The sequence below is a fragment of the Phyllostomus hastatus genome, unplaced genomic scaffold (assembly GCF_019186645.2).
Source record: "Phyllostomus hastatus isolate PE091 unplaced genomic scaffold, TTU_PhHast_1.1 phas_scaffold_216, whole genome shotgun sequence".
NCBI lineage: Eukaryota > Metazoa > Chordata > Mammalia > Chiroptera > Phyllostomidae > Phyllostomus > Phyllostomus hastatus.
In genome coordinates this window covers 13,993,792-14,017,323 of record NW_025334018.1, presented here as the reverse complement: position 1 = coordinate 14,017,323, position 23,532 = coordinate 13,993,792, and the positions used below count along the sequence as shown (strand labels likewise).

Genomic DNA, 23,532 nt, shown 5'->3' with positions numbered 1-23,532 from the left:
TTATTATACTGTGACCCATTTGCTGGGGAAGGTAAGATCCAGACATTTAAACTTTTCAGACAAACTAATACCCAGTTATCAATCTGAAATTCAATACAATAAAACATTGGCTTATACAAAAATATTAAATGGCTATTTTTTCCTTATTAAAATACAGGATTAATACTCTGTACTAACAAATATATCTGTGGTACAAACATAAAATTCCAATTTCAGGCAACCCAAGAATCCAGAAGCTTATTCATGGGTGTGATTAAATCAAGAATAAAATACCTCTCTGAATTTTCCATAATTTGTCTTACTATCATCCTTCCCTCAACTTTTTGTACAAATTATTCCTTTACCCTGGCCAGCTGAGGTCACGTAGGCTCCCCACAGGTCGAGTGTGACCCGTGGTATGTGTGGTGCTGTGAGCATCCTCGGTCGTCCGGCCCGCCGGGTCCCTGCCTTCCAGCGTGTTCCTCTGGGAGCCTTTCGGGGCATTACAACGATGTAAGAGCTGTGTGTGTCTCTCGGACTGCCCGAGGGTGCAGGGCAGAGTAAAGAAAGGCAGGTACTCTGCGTACATCTGTTTTCCCAAAGCAGCCACTGAAACCTGTGTGAACTGAAACTAGTTCTCACATGGAGCAAGGGGCACCAGCCTGCATGGGGAAGCCTCCGGGGCTTCCTTGTTGAGCGCAGCACTGTAACACAGCGGAGCAGCTGCTTGTTACCGCGAACAGATGGCGCGGAGTAGACCTCTGTTGGGTTTCAGTGTTGGCTCTGGTCCCCAGCTCATCTTAGTGGATCCCTCGGGCCTGTATCTTCAGCGGGAGAAGGTCAGGGTTAGACTGGGCGATAAATACTTCAGTCCCAGCTCTGAACCAGTTTGTAACCCTTGCTTCCGAATACAGCGGCTTCAGAAACTTTCCTTCTGGTGAGTGGTAATTAATCTGCATCACGAACCCCTCCCTTCACTAACAAGATTCAGTTGTTGACCAAAGACCAATATAGCTTAACAAATGGGGCAGAGGAAAATAATCCTACACATGTGTTTTATCCGTTTCTTCCCCCCTCCCCCGTTTCCTTTACTTACATTCCCTCACTGACAGTGATCCTCATTTTTGTAGAAGGGGAAAGAGGCGCGAGGTAGGTTCCAGACTCGGGCCCATGGAAAATGGCAGAGTCCAAACCAGAGCCGAAGCCTGCCAACAGGCACAGCAGGCTCCTCCCCTAAACGCCTCCTCCCTCTGCCACGCCAGACACTCAGGCGTAGGAAGGGAGTTTTCATTGTGTCCTTATGGGTAACTGCTCTGGATGCTTTCAGAGAGATTGTTTCAAAATTACCCTCTTGCTTGTCTTTAAGTAAAGAGGAAAGGAGAAAGTCAAAATAAACCATATACACAAAGCCCAGAGCAGATAATCTGGATGATTTAATTTAATATTAGCAAGGGTCAAACTGAATCTTAGTAATGAAAATAAACAGTAATATTTTCCTCAAATAAAACATTTGGAGGAAGAAGTATTTATAAAAAAAGGAAAAAAAGTTTATTTGGAAAAGCAAGCCTCTTCTTATACAAAGTGTTTAATCTATACTTTCACTCTGTCAATTACAATACTTTAAAATACATTGAATATAATATATAATTCACTGAATGTCTATTCCTGTCTATCTCAATTTAAAAGGTATTAGATTAAAAAATACTTTTTATTCTGGTCCATCTTCCCTCCTATCTTTATACTAAATCCATTTCTCTACTTTTCAAATAAGTGAAAGGGGGTCAGAATATTTGTGGGGAGATTAAGAATGTGTCCAGTAATTCTAACCAAAACATAATTTTCTTTAAGAATGTCTCAGAAAAGGGGAGCTATTTATTGAACTAAAAATACTTAGCAGCGTCCCTCCCAATCCTATCCTTGTATGTTTGCCTGAGGCCAAATCTCTGACTATATTGAATTAGCAGACATTAAAAAAAAAAACAAAAACAAAACCTAAACACCCCAAGACTGAATATTTCACACAGCTCTAAGCTAGACACGGATATAAATGGAACTGCTATGAATCAAAGAGGAAAAATTCCAGAAAAAAACAACAAAAAAGATTCTAAGTCTCACAGTTTAACTGAGGTTTTTGAAAAAACTAAGCTGAATTCAGCTGCTGTTCGAAATATCTGTCTACATTTAATTAGATATATGTTAGATTTACACTAAGGAGGCACAAATAAAATATGTAGTTTTGTATATTTTAATACTAATTTTTACAGTGAAAAAACAATACTTAGTGATCTCAGAAGGGACAATGATCTATAAACACACACAAAAAAAGTCTTTGAAAAGGGGTGCAAAAATAGTAATTTAATGAACTCAAGAACTGGGCTTCTAATAAGCATCCTAAGAAAAGATACCAGAAGAGTGTTGGTGAGTACAATGTGTCTAGAATAGCCAAGATATTTCCAAGGTTTTATGCCTTAAGTTTCCTAAATATATAGCAGGCAGGCACATATATATGCCAGGCAACTATCGATGCTGGGAAAATACCTTTGCCAGGATTTTATAAAACTTTCAACCACTATTTCTAGTCAACCTTTCAGTGGTAATGTCTGACAATATGTTACAAATAACACTGAAGCAAAATTAAATTTTAGATTTGCTTCAAACAAGTTATTTTTCTTTGTAACGGAATGCAGATAATTCAGCAGAATGGTTTAAAAAGTTAAGGCTCCCTAAAGATTCTAAAGACTAAAACTTAAGGCACATATTATAATCTTCATGACACTGTTAAAAGCTAAGATTAAAAAAAAAATCCAACTTCTTTCCCTCATTCTTTGCCAACCACTCCCTCCCCAAAGGATATGGCATCTTAAATTTGGGATAAATGTAAGGAGTGAAACAAAAATTTCCTCAAGGGACACCCGGCAGGGTTTCCAGGCAAATGCCCACTATTTGCATTGAGCACCACTGGGAGGTTGCAGGCCAGTAGAACATTTTCCGGTATCTTGGGTCACAAGCTGCCCCGTTCACCCTTCAGCCCCATGGTTCAGACTGGACTCTCCTCCTCTGTGGGGCTCCCCTCTGTGCCCTTCTGCTCTGGAGCGTCTGCTACATTGGTGAATTCTTTTGGCTTCTCAATAGCAACACCGGCCTCTTCCTCTCTTTCCTTCTGCTTCCGCCTCTCTGCTTCCTGTTCTTTCGCCACGAGCCAGTAATTGATGCCCATGCCGATGAAGAGGTAGATGCCTGCGATGATGAGAACGATGCCACAGGCCCAGTACGTGTATTTGTAGTCTCCGTACTGGTCATGGAGGCGACCTAAAGATGTCCAAAAAAGAAAGAAAACAACCACCAATAGTTACAGGGATAAAAGTTATACCCGGTCCCAAATGAAGCTCAGAGATCAACGCGGAAAGATGTCAGCCCAATTCTCAAACGACAAATTGGTTTACAAAGGAACTGCTAAAAGCTATCCGCCCTTTTCTTTACGATGTCACACTGGATTTTGGATGGCCTTGAGTATTGTTATTTTTTAACAGCTTCACTGGTCCTGTGCTAAAAGCTACCTAACAGCAATACCTTTGTAGCATTCAAAGTGCTTAATCGTCACAACAGGCAGATTCTATCATTATTGTACAGGAGCCTTAAGTAACTTGTCCAAGGTCACAAAGTTAGTAACAGGCTGGCTCTAAAGCCAGGAAGTTGGACCCTGAAGCTGCAGCTGTAACCTCTGTGCTACAGGATGCCTCCCTAATGTTCCCAAAGTCAAATATTTTGAAGAAATGGCATAGCTTATTCTTTTCTGTTACAGATTCACAATGCATATTAGCATGTTGAGGGCTCTGCAAGGTCTTATAGTAAAGAGATCTGCTTAACTTGGTGTTTCCAAGGGGTTTTTTGCATTGAAATCCTTGTTAATCCTTGTTATAGTAAAATTCATTAGCATCTCATCAGATTGGCATCTCACGGAATCAACTCGGGACAACCCTACTCTACACTATCCATAGAACCAATTCAATATGCTTCCATGTGTTTCTAACTCAGAGCATCACTTGCTCAGAGTATTCAGCCTCTCCAGACACCAGACACAGGGTCTGCTGGGCCCTGAGGAGAAAGGTGAGCAAAGGATACATCTACAGTTCAGTGGAGGAGAGAAGTGTTACTCAGATAATTACACTGAGTGTGACAAGTGCTATCAGGAAGGTCTGAAAGCAGAAAACAGTATTGGGATCAGTAAGCAGGGTCAGGAAGGCTTCTCAAGAGTAAACTAAGGCCCAGACTTACAGGAGGAAGGAGCTACTTGGGAGAGAGGAGATGGGTCAGGGATCCAGGCAGTGAACAGGGTACAAAGGCAGGTGGTAGGAGGCAGGCCAGGAGGGGAAGGGGAAGGGGGAAGGGAGAAGGGCCGGGCTGCTGGAGGAGAGCACAGACCAGTGTACCTGGTGTGGGGGGGCGGGGGCGGGGATGAGGCTGGAGGGAGAGGTGGGCCCTGAAGGCCACATTAGGGTATTTGATCTTAACCCTAAGAATGACAGGAAACCACTCTAGAAAGCAACTTGAGAGTTTTAATGAGCTGAAATATCACATTTGCATTTGCAGGGATAATTTTGCCTGTGGAGTAGGGAACAGATTAAAGGCTAGCTAGAGTGGATAAAGGCAGAGCAGTTAGAGGTAGAAAGTGTGGATAAGGGAGGTATTGCAATGGAGAAATGTGTATCTTAGAAAGAGATTTAGGAAGTGGAAACTGACAAGATTTGGCAACTCACTGGGTGTGGCAGGAGAAAGTAGGAGTTTCGTCCAGAAGGGGGGGTCACATTACTTTTTCTCACTATGTGCTACCTACTGAGCTAGCAATATAAAAAATGAAGTATTTAATAACCTTAGGAAATAGTGCCCAAATTAGCCAATTACTAGCTGTGTGATATAAGGCAAATTATTTCACTTTTCTTTATTTTTTTGTTGGTTGAATTTTTATGTGAGTTTACTGGCGCCAAGCTGATGATATATTCCAGGGAGCAAGATCTCAAAAACTCTTATATCACTTTGCGAATCCTCTATTTCTTCACTTATGAAGTAGGAACTCTCATAGTCTTATGAGGTATAAGAGGATATGGAAAATAGGCCAGTACATGGTGAGTTTACACGGTAGCTATTATTATTACTACTAAAATAAACTACATTATTATTTAATAAAAATGCAGTTACCACCAGTACTTTACATGTGGAGTTATATATTACATGTTTTCTTGTAATAAGCATGTATGTTTTACAGAGAGGAAACATTTTAAGAAACAATGTCATTTGTAAAAATATTTTACTCCCCTCTTAGCTTGACGGTTCAGTTTAATTCAACACTGTAAGTATTTGAGCAGTTATGCTGTGCCAGGCACTGGAGGTACAGAAACCCGCAAGACCTGCTCTCCTCCAGCAAGAGGCTCGCTGGTCTCTGCTTTCTGTCACCTTCCCCATCTCTGCCTGCTTTATGTTAACACGGAGATAAGGAGAAGTACTGTACCTAAAAGCGGTGGCCCCAGGAGGACAGGGCAGCATTCCACAATGGTCACCAATCCCACAGCACTGGAAAACTTCTGGGCTCCAACAAGGTCCATCAGTGTTTCAAATAATATTGAGCTGAGCCACCCAAAAGCAAACCCAAAAACTCCTGCATAGATGCAGAACCCAACATAGGTGGTAGACAAAGGTGCTAGCAGATGACACACTCCATTTGCAACAACAGAAGCAGCAAAAAAATACTGAACTCGAGGTCTTATCCACCTTGTGTTGGCTAGAAGTCCCATTGATGGTCTGGCTACCATGTCAACAAAAGCCAGGATGGAAAGAAGAAAGGCAGCCTTCTCACTAGAGAAATGCATACTCTTGCCATAATTAGTAAGAAAGACCAGAGGAGCAAACAGTCCAAAAAACATGATCATGTTTCCAGAGAGGTACAGCAGGAAGCCTCTGTGAGTGAACAGGGAAAAGTCCAGGAACTTATTAATCGTTTGGAAGATTGACTCCTTCTCCTGGACGGGGTTTCCTCCAATGAGGTCTGTGTTTGCATCACTTCCCACTTGTTTCGAATCAGATTTTCCGGCTTCCTGAAAGGTTTCTTTGGACTGATATTTCACCGATCTGACTGGTGGGGGCCCTATCGGTCGCATAAGGGATCCGGCCACACAGCAGTTCAGGAGGAGGCCTCCAAGAATCAGGAAGCTTCCTCTCCAGCCAAAGATGCCAAAGAAAGCCTGATTGAGGGGGGCCAGGGTAGAGAGGAACACGGGGCTGCCTGCCATGGCCAGTCCATTTGCTAGTGGCCGCCTCTTGTAGAAGTACTTGCCAATCATGGTCAGAGCTGGATTCAAGTTGAAGGCAAGCCCGAGACCTGGGGAGGAGAGGGAAAAAAGAATCACATGCCGTAATCAGCGTCAGAGAGATACTTGGAATTACTTAGCCAGACAAATAAATTAAAATAAAGGTGTAAGTAATGGAAGGAGACAGAGACAAACATCCGCATTACTGAAGGACGTGTTATGAGCTCTAAGTCCAGACTACGTGGGGTCAAAGCTCGCATCACGACTCGTTGTCTGTGTGATGTCACACACGTTGGCCCTCCTGTGACCACTCCCTAACATGTACGACAGGCACACAGCACTGCTACGAGTAAAGCACCCAGTGCCTGTCATGTGGTAAATGCTCGATAAATATTATTTTTGTTATTGTTCATACTATTTAAAGGTGAATATCTGTCAAATCTAGGAAAATCACCAATAACTATAGGGGACAATAGAGTAGGCTGTCATCAAACAGAGTGAAAATAGTATTACAACAGAAAATACAATATGAAATTAGCCCTTCTACAATAGCACCCAAAACTGTAAGTTGTGAAATTAATACTAGAATTAATAATGGCTACAATTGTGTAATTTCCTGAAATGTTGGAGAATTAAAAAGGACACACATAAGGTGTCTGGATAATAAAACACAACACTGTCAAGATGTTAATACTCTCCAAATGAATGCACAAATTGTATGTGATTCCAATGAAAACGTGAATGTATTTCATCTTGTAGATGAGGTAACGGGACCCTAACACATACTTAGAGAATACATGGGAGCCAACCAAGAAATTTTTGGCGATGGAGGAGGAGGAGTGAGACTAATTTAAATGGACTTCTAAAAGCTACTGGTCATTAGAACAGTGTGGCTCTCTCTGACTCACTGATAGGTAAACACTGATCAATGAAAGTGGACAAAGTTCAGGAACATACCTGAAATATAGAAACACTTAATGTTAAACAAAAGTGACATCTTAAATCACCGCAGAGATAATTATTCAATAAATAGTGCTAGTACAAATAAATAACTTCTACATGCTCTTCCTGCCCCTCTTGCTCTCCACCATTTGTGTTTAAGCTATTCACATGGGCTTAAACCAATGCACCAGAGCAGGACACTCCCCTATTTCAAACCTGCTAATGGCTCTCTATCCATAACCTTTACGTGGTGCTTCCTCCCTCCCTGACCTCAGACTGGGCCACTCTTACCTGTGCTAATAAGCATGCAGTTGACTTAGGGCCTATCTTCCCCTAGATTTTCACAGAGCTAGCTCCATGTCGTTCCTCAGATCTGCATCAAGGTCATCTCTGAAGTGCCACCTTCCTTTCTCTGACTACTCAGTTCTCCCTGTAGGAGCACTCCACACTGAGGCCGCGCACAGCATTCGTCACTGCCTGATCCTTTACTTACTCACCCACGTGCTTGTGAGTGGTGCTGTCTGCCTCCTTCCAGGAAGGACCATGACTTTGCCTGACGTGTTGTTCTATCCCCACAGCATCCAGAACAGTGCTTGACACAATACGGTTGTTTGCTCAGAATATTTTCAGAGTAAATGAATAAACTGACTGATCATGTGGGAACAAAGTATTTCGTTCCTCAAGTTTTAAATGTAAAAAGCAGGGGGAGACATGTTTTTATTTACTTATTTTTTTAAAAGGGCATATTTTTAAAAGTAGGCAAATATTTTCATAATCTTGGAGTGGAAAATAACTTTCTAAGAATAATATATAAGAAAATCACAGACTGAAAATTTTCAATACTTAAAAATTGTAGACATTTAATTATGGAAAAACATTGTAAAAGACTAAACATTTTTTTCAAACAAAATTCAACAGTAAAAAATTTATTGAGAATATTTGTATACCCACATTCACAGCAGCGTTGTTCATAATACCTAAAAGGCAGAAGCAGCTTGTGTCCATCAGCAGACAAGTGGGTAAATAAAGTGTGGTACATGCATACGATGGAATATTATTAAGCCATTTGGACACATGCTGTGACCAAGTGGATGGACCTTTACAACGTTATGTTAAGTGAATTAACCAGTCAAATGCGAATAAAAACGGTATGATTTTGGGAGAAGGTAATTCGTCCATAACACATCCGATAAGGGGTTAGTACCCAAATTTTATGAAAAACATACAACTCAACACCAAAAAAGCAAACAAAAAGACAACTTAAAACAATCCAATTAAAAAACAGGCAGAGACCAGGCTAGTGTGGCTCAGTGGACTGAGCACAGGCCTGTGAACCAAAGGGTCTCTTGTTTAATTCCCAGTCAGGGTACGTGCCTGGGTTGTGGGCCAGGTCCCCAGTAGGGAGTGTGTGAAGAGGCAACCACACATTAATGTTTCCCTCCTTCTCTTTCTCCTTCCCTTCCCCTCTCTAAAAATAAATAAAATCTTCAAAAAAATAAAAATGGACAAAGGATCTGAATAGACACTTCTCCTAAGAAGACATATGAAAAGACGCTGAATATCCATAATCATCAGAGAAATGCAAATTAAAGCCACAATGAGACACCATCTCACACCTGTCAGAATGGTTATTATCAAACAGCAAATGTTTGAGGATGTGGAGAAAAGGGAACCCTTGTGCACTATTGGTGGGAATACAAGTTGGTACAAACGCTATGGAAAACAGTATGAAGTTTCCTCAAAAATATTAAATGTGGAACTGCCTTATGATTCAGCAATTCCACTTCTGGGTATATACTCAAAGAAACCCAAAACACGAATTCGAAAAGATAAACGCACCCCTATGTTCAGTGCAGCATTATTTACAATAGCCACGATATGGAAGCAACCCAAGTGCCCAAGGATAGACGAGTGGATCAGAAAGTTGTGGTACAGACAGTGGTTGGCAAAAGTAGATTTACATGTATGGAAAAAGACAAGCAAGTATGATTATTACAGTAGCTCTATTAACTCACAAGAATGTGACAACAGCATAGTGCACTTGGGTACAATCTTCTAGGTATCCTTGTGACATTCTTTTGAGTTAATACAGCTGTTATAATCATAACTTGTATGTCTTTTTTTAATTGTATTTTTGCATGTCTTTTTCCATACAAATAGCTGTAAACCTAGTTTTGTCAGCCCCTGTATGTACAATGGAACATGAGAATGTTCCTTGGACATGGAACATTACTCATTGCTTGGACATGAGAATGAAATCTTACCATTTTCAACAACATGGATGGACCTAGAGGATATTATGCTAAGTGAAATAAGTCAGAGAAAGAAATATGTGATTTTACTTACAGGTGGAATCTAAAGAACAAACGAACAAATAGAAATGGACTCACAGATACAGAAAACAGACCAATGGTTGCCAGAGGGGAGGGAGTTGGGGTTCTGAGTGAAAAAGGTGAAGGGATTAAGTACAACTTGGGAGTTACGAAACAGTCACAGGGATATAAATTACAATAGAGGGAATATAGTCAATAATATTGTAATAAACATGTATGGTACCAGATGGGTACTTGAAATATCAGGTAATCACTTTATAAACTATGATCGTCTAACCACTATGATGTACACCTGAAACTAATATAAAACAATATTGAGTAGCAAAAAACAAAAACAAAAACAAAACCCAACTGTTTGATTCCACCTATAAGAGGTACTTTGAATTGCCAAATTCAAAGACAGAAAAAAATGGTGTTTACAAGATGAAAAGTGCCCTGGAGACTAATGGTGTTGATGTGAATATACATAACAATACTGAACTGAGCCCTGGCTGGTGTGGCTCAGTGCACTGAGTGCCTGCCTGCAAACCAAACACTTCCCAGTCAGCGCACATGCCTGGGTTGTGGGCCAGGTCCCCATTGGGGGGTGTGCAAGAGGCAACTACACACTGACGTTTCCCATTCTTTCTCCCTCCCTCCCCCTGTAAAAATGAATAATTAAATCTTTAAAAAGAATAATACTGAACTGAACACTTAACTGGTCAATAAGCATTTCTTTAAAAAAATACAGACACAAACATAAAAATATTTACTTTCCTAATAAAGGGATGAAAATTAAAACCGAGATACTGTTCATCTGTTAAAATGGCAATGATTAAGAGATAATATCCCATTATTGCCAAAGGTATATCCTGTTTCATATATTATAGTGGAACTTTTATAAATAAATACAACCTTTCTGGATGGAAATTTAGCTTATATTTATTTAAAAAACATAGCAGTTTCACTTTTATAAATGTATCTCAAGAAAATATTCATATCCACAAAGGACTATCAATAATACTATTTACTAATAATACAGGGTGAAAAAAAATGCCCAAAAGCCTAAATATTCAATAAGTAACTAAGAGTCAAATAAAATTATGGCATATACCTATTCAGTGGAGAAAACAGAGATTAAAAGTTTTCTATCAGAATATTTCATGACATAGATGTGCATGATCTGTCAGGTGGGAAAAGACTGGCTATAAAACAAATAATCTGATCCTTTTTTTGTTCTAAAAAAGGTTATTTGTGCACAGAAGAAAGTTTGCATGGATACACATCAAAATGTTAACAGTCATGTTCTCTGGATTGTAAAATTATGAGTAGTCTTTGGCTATTAAAAAGGCGGGGGAACTCTCAAGACGATCCTGTCCCTCAGAAATGTACGTGGACATTCTACAAGATAATTCTTGCTTTAAGTTTAACCCTCTCTCCTCCTCTAATAGAAGCCCATCCCCCATGACAGGAAGAGGTAAGGAGAGAGAGTAAGAACCAGTAACCACCCTGGCAACAAGTTGCCACACACATTTTACCTACTACCACGGACTATTCTTAGGACGAGCAATGCAATCATCTTTTTCAATTCATTCATCCAACAATGAACACCTACTAGCACTTTTAATGTATTTACAGCTCTTTAAAATAATCATCAGGTAATTTCTATAAGGAAGGAATTTCACAAGAGATCCCAAAGACAGTTGCAGGTGAACACCAAATAGTCGGCAGTAAAAATTAATGCTTGAAAATGAACCAGCAGCAACTCACCTCCGATGACTCCAATACACAAGTAAAGCTCCTTCACACTGTTACAGAAAGAAGCTGCGACCAAGCCGGAGCCTGACAAGCAGCCACCAAGAATCATCACTGGACGGCTGCCATATTTGTTCACAAGAATACTGCTGATAGGACCTAAGAAAGAACCAAAAATTTAGTGGTACAGAGGAAAAGAACCTACCCCCTCAGATCTACACAAGGCATTAGTGACACTGACAAGTCCTCCAAAATAAATGGTACAACAGAAGGCAACTGCTTTCTGTAATTCTTTCATAGTCAAGAGGTTTATGTACTGGAAATAGGTTAAAAAACACCATAAATTGTTTATCTTGTACATCTAGATATATTGGATGGAATTTTACTAAAATATAAAAGACTAGACCCTTAATCCTTCTCTTCTAAGGCACAACAGGCTGAAAACGTACTGGTAATGGATGTTCATGGGCTTCTTGACGATCTAGGATATGATGGTTTACTTACACTATCATAAATGTGGTTTATGTTATATTTTTTAAAAAGACAAAAATACATAATTATTTTTTCCAAGTTTAGTTTTGCAGTTACATCTATATGTCTCAGGTATTGAGCTGAATTGTCTTTTAGAGAGCTAACCTGGTTCCATGCCTATACTACTACTTTGTGTTAGTTAATACTGTGAAAAAACATGCTTGTAGGAGATTAAGTCAGATAATAGCCAAAATATCCTTGGGTCTAACACCTCAAGAGGGTAGGAAATGGAGTGTTAGCTAAGAAAACCATATTAAATTTCTTCAGCTAAATAGATGCATATAAAAAAAAGTTTATCTTGAATGTGAGAGAAGGAACCAAATAAAAAATGAATTATTAAGGGTCAAGAAGAAAAGGATTTTATACATTTCACATGTCCTCTTATTTGCTACCAATAGATATAATCTATAATTCCCCATTTCCAAATTTGTTTTAATTATTAAAAAAGTCTTATCCAAAGCAAACAGTGGTTTAAAAGCTATAACACAATGCAATTCTTACATAGACTAGTAATATTTACTGATTACAAGTTAAAATACATTAATTGAATTTCATTTATTTATACTACTTATGTCTCTAATTCATGAATATTCACTTGTGGAAATGAAAACTTTGTTTACATCACACCATAACTGTCTGTCCGGTTAAAGTATTGGGGTAGCCAAAAAGTTCATTTGTTTTTTTCCATAAGATGGCTTTAGTAGCCCTTAGTTGTCTTTTAACTTCATTAGAAACAATTATGTTAGATTGCATTGTGAGAGCTGTCATATCAGCATGCATTTAAAAAGAACTTATCAAAATTGGTGAATTTTTATGTAGCCATTTTAATACTGAAGATGGAAAAATATATACACATTTTCAGCATATAATGCTTTATTATTTTAAGAAAAGTAAAATGCAATTGAAAGGCAAAAATAGATTTGTGCAGTGTGTGGAGAAGGTACTGTGACTGATCAAACGTGTCAAAAGTGGTTTGCGAAGTTTTGTCCTGGAGATTTCTTGCTGGATGATGCTCCACAGTCAGGTAGACCGGTTGAAGTTGATAGCAATAAAATTGAGACATTAACTGAGAAAAATCAATGTATACCATGCAGGAGATAGCCAACATACTCAATATATCCAAATCAATAAAGTTATTGGTGAAAATGAAAATGTGTCTTTTATTTTATGGAAAAAACCATATACACTTTTTGGCTAACCCAACAGAGGACTATAGGTAAGACAGGGTCACTACAGGGCAGCATTAGGGAAGGGCGTGTTTGAATTTGCGTGGTCACAAAGCTAGTGAGACTCAAATTTCAAGCGTAGCCCATGTTCTTCCCATTACACGCATTCTATATTTTTGGAATTAAGTCGTAAAGCAGAAGACATACAAATCATATTTCTCTTCTACTAGCACAGTAAATTACGACTTGATTTGGTTTATTATACACTTAGCTCCCTAGAAGATGACAAGTCTATTTTAAAAACCATATATAATCAGAACATATTGTTGGTCATATGTGGACATATTTCCATAAATACTATGGAAAATTCTGCAGTTAATTATATTCTAATGGTAGTATTTAGAATGGCACTATGGTGTTTTAGGATTTAAAGAACAGGCTCTGGCCACAGGGAACCCAAAATCAAAATATGGTATGTATGTACCTACTTTGTGTGTGTGTGTGTGTGTACATACACTTAATAAACATGCAAGAAGGAATTAATGCTTTTGATATCCTAGTGTTTCAGAGGACCAATTCTCTCTAAGGTGTTGAGTCAATACCCAGCTGCCATAGCAGGCTTCAGGCTCAACCAAGTACACACGTATGAAGAAGTTTTCGTCGCCCTTCTAAGTGACTTCATACAAATATCAGATTGCAGCTGGTTTGGAAGCAGTTTGGATTGATAGCTTGTGTGAGGTGAAAGAATGAAATATCTCCACCTAAATTACTCATGAGACAAATTTTGTATAGTCAGAATTACAAAGATCAAAATATTGCCACACTGTTGACTCTTTGATGTTTAAGTTAATGTTGTAAAGTTTCCAGTATTTTAGAGAGGGAAAGTTAAGATGCCATCGCTGTAGGTATGAAAACATACACAGATTTACACTTTCATGTTAGAAAAACAGGAAAAGACTCAAGCCAGGAAACAAACCATCAGTAGGCAACTACGATCTTCTCCCCTAAAACGTACTCTAAGATCTTCTCCCCTAAAACGTACTCTAACAAGCGTCAGTAAGTATCTGTGAACCAAAGCTCTAAAACAGAAAACCTGAATCACTCACAGCTCAAAGCACACTAGTGGTGAGGGTGTGGCCCTAATGCACAAGTTAAAGGATTATGGTAGTTGTAAAAGTGATAATTCTTAGGGGACATACTATTTAGGAACCAATCAAAACAAAATAACCCATTTAGTAGAAATTCTGCCACAAGGCTCATGACAGGCAATTTGTCTTTCAGAGTTATTTCAGGAAGGATGGCCCTAATTAGCTATCATTAAAAATAGAGAGGGATACAGTTCGTAGGCCTATTATAACAAAATTGGGAGAAATGTGCTAGTTATCTCTGGGTGAGGACAAAGAAGGAACAATTTTCCCAAAAGAAAGTATCATGTGCAATTAGCAGAACTGACATCACTTACTGCTGACGCAAAATGTAAGAGGCTTTCAAGTTCTTTGGCAGCTTGGAATTGCAATAGTGAACCTCTAGTTTGCAGTCAGCTTAAAGTTACACCAAGCACCTGGAGTATCTCTGGATAATGTTTATACCAATTTCTTCAAGCCATCATAGTCAAAATCTGATTAGAAACCCTGGCAGATGGAGTTAAAGGCCTCCAAAATTACTAGCTCTCAGAACCTAGATAATGCCCAAAGTTCCTTTTTAATATGAGTCCTGAGCCTGTATTTTAAAAGCACTTACGTTCTTTTAAAAAGTACTTAATTCACAAAGCAGGCTTATGTTCAAAATTTAAAAGACTTGAAAGGTACATACAGCAGAAAAAAATGTCTTCCCACACCTGTTCCCAGTCACCCAAATGATCTCAAAGACAACCAGGTCACCTGTTCTCTGTGCAATGAAATGATGCATTTAATTCGGTTATGACTTCAACTACTTATTTGTTTCATGAGTTTATATTATTGTCTCAACAGGATTATACACGTAAACTTCCCAAAGGCAAGGCTCAAGACGAGTGTTCTCTATCACAACACCTAATCTAGTACGGAACATGTACGTGGTGCCTAATAAAAACTGATTGTGCCCTGGCGACTCAGAGTGTTGCCCCAGTACGCCACGGTTGCAGGTTTGATCCCTCACCAGGGCACATACAAGAAGCAACCAATGAATACATAAATAAGTGGAACAAATAATTGATGTTTCTCTTCCTTTCTTCTCTTTCTAATAAATAAAAATTAGAAACAAAGCAAAACAAAAATTGGTTGAATCTGCTACCAGGTTAGAAGCCTAAGGCCCAGGTTAACAGTTGAAATGGAGAACATTTATACTGGTTATTAAAGAACTACATGAAAATGATCTGAAGTACTAAACTGCTACCAAAAACAAAGATTACCAGAAGTGAAAACTTGCCTAAATAAGCAACGTAGGAAAGTGTCAATCCCAGTAAATAAATACATTTGGCTTTAGATCTCTGCTAACTAAGCAACTGTATATTTTAAGTAGTATAGTAGGTTTTGACTTTTCTACGTTAAATTGTGGTCTGGTGTTCCAAGGTGAAACAAACAGTAATTAAAATGATGTTATTCACAGACTTCCAGTCAAAATGGCATAGGTACACATGCTTCACCCCCTTGCACAACCATAAGGATCACCACCTCAAAACAAAAAACATCTAGAACTGTCAGAAAATTGAACTGTATGGAGGATTGACAACTAAGGTTTTAAAGAAGTCAAATTCATCCAAATGTGTAGGAGGGGTAGAGGCGGAGAGCCAGGATGGAGAGGACGTGGTGTGGCGGCAGCAGCGGGCAGAATGGGCAGTCCCACATTCACAGTGGTGGATAAAGCCAGGAGGGAAACCTTGGGAGACAGTGATCCCTGCCCCAGGCCAGACTGCGCAGCCTAGGGTTCCAGCACCAGGAGAATGAGGCCTCACAACTTCTGGCTGTAAAAACCAGTGGGGGTTGGGGCTACAGTAGAAACTGCCAGTCTCTCAGGAGATTCCGTCTAAAGGGCCTGCAAAGTCCTAGAACTAACACAAATTCATGCACCCTGGGAACCACCACTGGAGAAGCAGCCAGAGGAACACCAGTAGCATACAGGAAGGGGGGAAGTGACTGGAAACAGGGCAAGTGCTGAGCAAGGCTCCAGCGGCCAGACAGCAGTATTGTCCCCTCTCTGACCCCCCCACATACAAAGTCACAAAGTGGTGAAGCACGTTGCCCCACCTCAGCAAATACCTAAAAATTCTGCCTCACACAACTTAACAGGTGCACTGACAAGAGTCAAAGCAGCTCTACCTAATACACAGAAACAAACAGGCAACCAAATTGAGGAGACAAAGAAATATGGCCCAAACAAAACAATAGAACAAAACCCCAGAGAAAAGAACTAAACAAAACAGAGGTAGCCAACCAATCAAATGCAGAGTACAAAACATTGGTGATAAGTATGCTCAGAGAACTCACAGAGTACAGCAAAAGCATAAGGGAAGAAATGAAGGCTCCCATAAGTAAAATAAAGAAAAATCTACAGGAAAACAACAGGGAAGGGAAGGAATCCGGGGTTCAAATACATGAATTGGAACATAAGGAAGAAATAAACAGTCAACCGGAACAGAATGAAGAAACAAGAATTCAAAAACCTAGGAGAAAATAAGATGACTCTGGGACATCTCCCAAAGTGTCAATATCCAAATCATAAGAATGCCAGAAGGAGAAGAGGAAGAGCAAGAAGTTGAAAACTTATTTGAAAAAATAATGAAAGAAAACTTCCCTAATGTGGCAAAGGAAATAGGCATACAAGTCCAGGAAGAACACAGAGTCCCAAATGAGTTGGACCCAAAGAGGACCCAGCAAGACACATCATAATTAAAACGCCAAGGTTAAAGATAAAGAATCTTAAAAGTGGGAAGAGAAAAGGAAACAATTACCTACAAGAGAGCGCCCATTAAGGCTTATCAGCTGATTTCTCTAAAGAAACCTTGCAGGTAAGAAGGGGCTGGAAAGAAGTATTCCAAGTCATGAAAGGCAAGGACCTACATCCAAGATGACTCTATCCAGCAAAGCTATCATTTAGAATGGAAGGGCAGATAAAGTGCTTCCCAGATAAGGCCAAGTTAAGGGAGTTCATCATCACCAAGCCCCTATTATATGAAATAATAAAGGGACTTATATATCTAAGGAAAAGAAGATGATCAAAATTATGAACAGTAAAATGACAACAAAGTCACAACTATCAACAACTGAGTCTAAACAAAAACTAAGCAAACTAGAAAAGGATGTGGAGATCCTTTGGAGGGTTTATCAGTGGGGCAGGGGAGACAGGAGAATGGGGGAAAAGGTACAAGGAGTAAGAAGCATAATTGGTAGGTAAAAAATAGACAGGGAAACGTGAAGAATAGTATAGGAAATGGAGAAGCCAAAGAACTTAAATGTACAACCCATGGACATGAACTAAGGGGAGGATTGCTGGAGGGAAGGGGGCGCTACCAGGTGGAAGGAGGCAAAGGGGTTAAAATTGGGACAACTGTAATAGCATAATCAATAAAATATACTTTTAAAAAAAGAAGGAAATAAAGAGCTAGAGCAGGGGTCAGAAACTTTTTTTCTGTAAAGGGCTAGAGAATAAATATTTTAGACTTTGGGGGAAAAAAATAAAAGGATGTTATTAAGTCAGCACTGGCTAAACTCTCCATATTTCCTTCTTATATCAAGGCAGAAGGGGGAAAAATGATAAAACTTAAGTTTAAGATGCAGATGAAATGATTTTAAGACCAATAATTTGAGATTTGGGAGGGAGATTTTTTTCATTTCTTTAATTCTAACACCATGAAAAGTTTTTTTTATCTAAGACTGCATTAGCTATTCAGGATGACCTGATTTACTTTAATTCTCCAACATCAATTTTAAAAAATTTTCATGTTTACATCTCAAGAGTCTGGCAGAGAACAATAAGAAAAATCAGTTGTGCATGTGTAATTTTTCTGAGAGCTTTTTAAAGCTCAGTGATAGTGAAAGCAAATCACAATTTCTCATTTCTGTTTCAGGCAACTATAGTGGAAAAAATAGAGCAAAAGTTGTCATTGCTAACAGTAATGAAAAATGCGACTCTAAATATAAAGCTTCAAGAAATGACACATCAAAACACCTGAATGAGACACAGAACGATCATTAAAAATGCAGGCCTCAGTGGTACTTACCTCCAGCATACATGACAGCCAACATGATGGAGGATATCCATGACACTTCACTGCTGGTGGCATTGAATATTCCTTCAATTTCTTTGAAAAACACAGTAATAGACTTGGGGAATGCATAAGAGAAGCCGATGGAAATGAAAGCTCCAAATACTACTGCCCACCCCCAGCCTCCATCTGGGGGGGTGTATCCAACTGGACCTCCAACTGCTGGTGGCATTTTAAGGGTAGATGAATTCCAAAATGCAGTTCAAATCCAAGTGTCTGAAGGATATAAAATTAAAATAGTATGTCAGCAATAAAGCACTCCCACCTAGTACTGCTGACAACAAACAATCCACCCACTACACCAAGCTCTCAAGTCACTGAATTGTTCTTCAATGTTCCCTGACCAAAAGACATTATCTTCTAAGGATACTATCACAAAAAGTCTTAGTGCCATGGTACTGCCCACAGTTTTTAGTAGCTTAAAGGAAGACAGCTCCTCACTATGTAAGAAACCATAACTAAAATAAATCCTTTTCAATAAATGTAGCCTTTACATTTCAAATAAGCCTACTTGTCTAAGTTAGTAATTCCTCAAATTATTCAATTTGACACTTTGAGGAATTAACTGAATGCCTCCTTTAACTTATCTGCTTGCAAAATTCACTTAGCACATATCCTACAAAAGTTCCGCAGTTCAATATAGGTTTTGTAAGTTTTTCCCTTTGCCAAAATGTATTCTTCAATACTTTCCTTTTACCTTCTCTTATATGCTGACTTAAAGTATCAGGAAGTAGGTACCTGACTTAGTAGATACATAACAATTTGCAAAATAGATCATTTTGAACACAAACATTTCATTTAATGGGTTGGAAGACTATGTCAAAAGATGGTAGTTTTGAATAAAAGATTATCCCTTTTTTTTGAAGCCACCTAGTAATGAATAGCATGTTTAGAAAACGAAACTTCCTGTTAGATTATGAATAAGGAGAAGATGGCAGTGTTTGGTGATCGGTCTACCTGTTTGCTCACATAGGTCTCCTTTAAGTTATTCCAAGTCAGCATCCACCCTGTATTACAACTCATCCTACAGTGGTATGTTAGCTAGCATGTTCATTTCAATGATCTCCATGCAGGTTATATTACAGGTCACAGATGACAAGCTCACTCTTGGCTACAACATTCTTCAGTCCAAAACACAATCCCGGCTCCATAGTGTAGTACTTGTGTAGTAGTCAGCTCCTAACCACTGTTCCTTCCAACCCATCTGAACACTTCAAACAATTTAGTGCAATGGACGTTGTAGTAAGGAAAGAATCTGTAGGGGAAGTTTCCCTAAAAACAAGGATATAGCTTTACCACTTCTACTCAACATTGTGGTCGAGGTTCTAGCCAGTGTTTGCAGGTAAGGAAAAGAAATAAAAGGCATAAAGACTAGAAAGGAAGAAGTGAAGTTGTCTTTATTTACAGATGACATAATTGTCCATGTAGGCAATGCTAAGTAATATACAAAAAAGGCATAGAACTAAAAATGAACTTAACTAGGTCTCATCCTGTAATATCAATAAAGTCAACTTTCTATAAACCAGTAACAATTGGTATTTGAAATTTAAAAAAAATACCATTTATAATAGCATTAAGCAATGGAATGGGGGTAAATCTGACAGATGATGTATAAGGTATCTACACTGAAAACCACAAAATATTACCAATAAATTTATTCATATTTAAATATATTTTATTGATTACAGTTTCATTCCCTCCCTTTATTTCCCTCTGCCTGGCAACCCCCCTCCCACTCACACCCCACCCTTTAGTTCAGGTCCATGGGTCATACATATAAGTTATTTGGCTTCTCCATTTCCTATACTATTCTTAACCTCCCACTGTCTATTTGTACCTACCAATTATGCTGCTTATTCCCTGTACCTTTTCCCCCCATCCCCCCCCACCCACTGATAACCCTCCATGTGATCTCCATATCTGTGATTCTGTTCCTGTTCTAGTTGTTTTCTTAGTTTTCTTATTTATTTTTTTTAGGCTCAGTTGTTGATAGTTGTGACTTTGTTGTCATTTTACTGTTCATAATTTTGATCATCTTCTTTTCCTTAGATATATAGGTCCCTTTAACATTTCATATAATAAGGGCTTGGTGATGATGAACTCCTTTAACTTGGCCTTATCTGGGAAGCACTTTATCTGCCCTTCCATTCTAAATGAGAGCTTTGCTGGATAGAGTCATCTTGGATGTAGGTCCTTGCCTTTCATGACTTGGAATAGTTCTTTACAGCCCCTTCTTACCTGTAAGGTTTCTTTAGAGAAATAAGCAGATGGTCTTATGGGCACTCCTTTGTAGGTAACTGTTTCTTTTTCTCTTGCTGCTTTTAAGATTCTCGCTTTATCTTTGATCTTGGGTCAATTATGATGTGCCTTGGTGTGTTCCTCCTTGGGACTCTTTGAGCTTCCTGGACTTCCTGGAAGTCTATTTCCTTTGCCAGATTGGAGAAGTTTTCCTTCATTATTTTTTCAAATAAGTTTTCAATTTCTTGCACTTCCTCTTCTCCTTCTGGCATTCCTATGATTCGAATGTTGGAACAGTTAAAGTTGTTCTGGAGATTCCTCAGTCTCTCATTTTTTTGAATTCTTGTTTCTTCATTCTGTTCTGGTTGACTGTTTATTTCTTCCTTCTGCTCCAAATCATTGATGTGAGTCCTGGTTTCCTTCCCTTCACTGTTGGTTCCCTATACATTTCCCTTCATTTCACTTTTCATAGCCTTCACTTTTTCCTACATTTTGCGACCATACTCAACCATTTCTATGAGCATCCTGATTACCAGCATTTTGAACTCTGAATCTGATAGGCTGGCTATCTCTTCGTCACTTAGTTGTATTTCTTCTGGAGCTCTGATCTGTTCTTTCATTAGGGCCATGTATTTTTGGTCTCAGCTCCCCTATTACATTGTAACAAGTGGAGCCTTAGGTATATGCCAGGGTGGGGCAACCCACATTGCTAAATTGTGGTGCTGCCTGTGGGGGAGGGGTCCAAGGGGGAACAATACCATTTGCTCAGCTCTTGGCTGGCTTTCAGTCACTTCCCCTGCTACCTCAAGTAAACTGGACACTTCTGGTGCTGTTTCCCAGGTAGATGGGTTTATTTATGTTCTTGGACCCTGTGGGTCTCTTCAATGAACTCTCCTGTGAGGCTGGAAGTTTCTCCCACTGCTGCAACTCCCACAGGTGTTTTCAGTCAGAGGTTTTGAGAGGCTTCATTTCCCCACACTGGAACCCAGGGTTGCAAGTTCTGTCTCGCTCCCCAGTTATCTGCATGCAAATGTGAGGCCGCCCAGTCCACCAGCCACAGCCTTGCTGTGTGTCCTCTCTGTCCCTTCTACCAGTCTGAGTGAATGTTTCTTCTTTAACTCCTTGGTTTTCAGACTTCCATACAGTTCAATTTTCTGGCAGTTCTGGTTATTTTAATTTGTTTGTTTTAAATTTGTTGTTATCCTTCTTTTCGTTTTGCGAGGAGGCAAAGTGCATCTACATACACTTCCATCTTATCTGGAAGTCCAATATTAATATTACCAAGAAATTTAAAAATTAAATAGATACCCATCCGCATGGTTTAAAAGACTCAATATTTAAATTAGGCAAAGATTTCTGAAGGCACATAGAAGCACTTTTACCAAAAGTTTATAAATTGTGCTCTGGCTGGGTGGTAAGTTGGTTGGAGCATTATCCCGTACACCAAAAAGCTGTGGGTTTACAGGAGGTAATGGATTGATATTTCTCTTACACTGATGTTTCTCTGTCTTCCCCCTCTTCCTTCTCTAAAATGAATAAATATATCCTTGAATGAGGATTTAAAAATAAATTTATAAATTGGATTTCAAGCTACAGATTGGGAGAAAGTATGTATAAAACATATATCCAACAAAACACATATCAATAACATAAAAGAACTTTTGTGGCTCAACAGCTGAAAGACTAACAACCCAATTAAAAAATGGGCAAGAGATCTGAACAGATACTTAACCAAAGATTCACAGGTGGTAAGCATATAAAAAGTGCTCAAAATTATTAGTTATTTGTGAAATGCAAATTGAAATCATAATGAGATACCATACACACCTACTAGAATGATTGAAATTAAGAGCGATAACACCAAGAGTTGGTGAGCATGTGAAGCAAATGGAATTCTCATATTGCTAGTGGTAAAGCAAAATGGTACAGCCAGGTTGGAAAACATTTTGGCAGTTCCTTATAAATTTATATGTATGTTTAACATATGACCCAATCAATACACTACTAGGCATTTATTATCCAAAAGCTAGGAAAACATATACCTTCAAAGATTTAAATGAGAATTCTCTACTAGCTTTATTCCTATTAGCCCAAAGCTGAAAACAAATCAAATATCCACCAAGTGAATTGATAAACAAATCATGGTATAGCCATACAATGGAACACTACTCAGCAATAAAAAGAGCTATTCGTGCACACAAGAACATGGATGAATTGCAAAAGCACTACAGTAAGTCCTGGCCAGGCAGTTCAACTGGTTGAAGCATTGTCCTGTGCAGCAAAAAGTTGCATGTTCAATCACCAGTCAGGGCATGTATGGGAGGCAACCAATAGATGTTTCCCCCTCCCTCCCTCCCATTCTTCCTCCCTCTTTCTCTATTTCTAAAATCAATAAACATATCCTTGGGTGAGAATTTTTTTTAAAAGCATTGTTAAATGTAAAAAGCTAGATGTAACACTATATTCCATAGGGTTACATTTATATGAAGTTCTAGAAAAGGCAAAATTCTAGTAACAAAACAGACCAGGACTTGGGGAGAGGAAGCTAACTGCAAAGGGGCATTAGAGAACCCTTTTGGTGATATAAATGCTCTGTTATGATTGTGGAAGTAGTTACTCATCATCCTGTATATTTCAGTTATGTAAGTTAACTGAATAAGCTGATTAAAAACAAAAATGGTGCAAGGGCAGTAACAAGGGATAAAATCTCTTCAGTGGCCCAGGGAGACAATAGAGAAGCAAAAGAAGATGGCAGGCAGATTTCTTCATCATGGCTCTCTGGGTGGTTAAAAGAAAGCAGAAGAAAAGAAAGAGGGTGAAGAAGAGGACAGAAAACTCTCTCCCAAAAACTCACATCTACACTCCAGTGTGAGCTTATGCTTGACAGGGCAATGTCTGGAAAACCTCTGTTCTTCCAAGGATATATTATGTTTGATTTTACTAGCAAGGATTTTTCACAGGGAAAAAACCCCACCAAATACAAACTAACAATCTAAAATTTCAAAACGCATCAAGAATCAATTACTGTATTTTGCCATGTATAATGTGCACTTTTTAGCCCAAAT

At 38.9% G+C, this 23,532-nt stretch overlaps 1 protein-coding gene across 2 annotated transcripts in view; it reads right to left on the bottom strand.

Moving 5' to 3' along the window:
- Positions 1-1,504: 1,504 nt before the first annotated feature.
- Positions 1,505-23,532, bottom strand: part of SLC16A1 (solute carrier family 16 member 1) — a 41,355-nt gene continuing 19,327 nt past the window's right edge. For both annotated transcript variants that reach the window (XM_045861736.1, XM_045861735.1), the window contains 4 exons: positions 18,185-18,445; positions 11,306-11,449; positions 5,486-6,352; positions 1,505-3,288 (listed from right to left, as the gene is read on the bottom strand). In XM_045861736.1, coding sequence (XP_045717692.1) covers positions 3,017-3,288; positions 5,486-6,352; positions 11,306-11,449; positions 18,185-18,401 — 1,500 coding nt within the window. In that variant the 5' untranslated portion in view covers positions 18,402-18,445 and the 3' untranslated portion in view covers positions 1,505-3,016. The remainder of the gene's footprint in view (positions 3,289-5,485; positions 6,353-11,305; positions 11,450-18,184; positions 18,446-23,532) is intronic.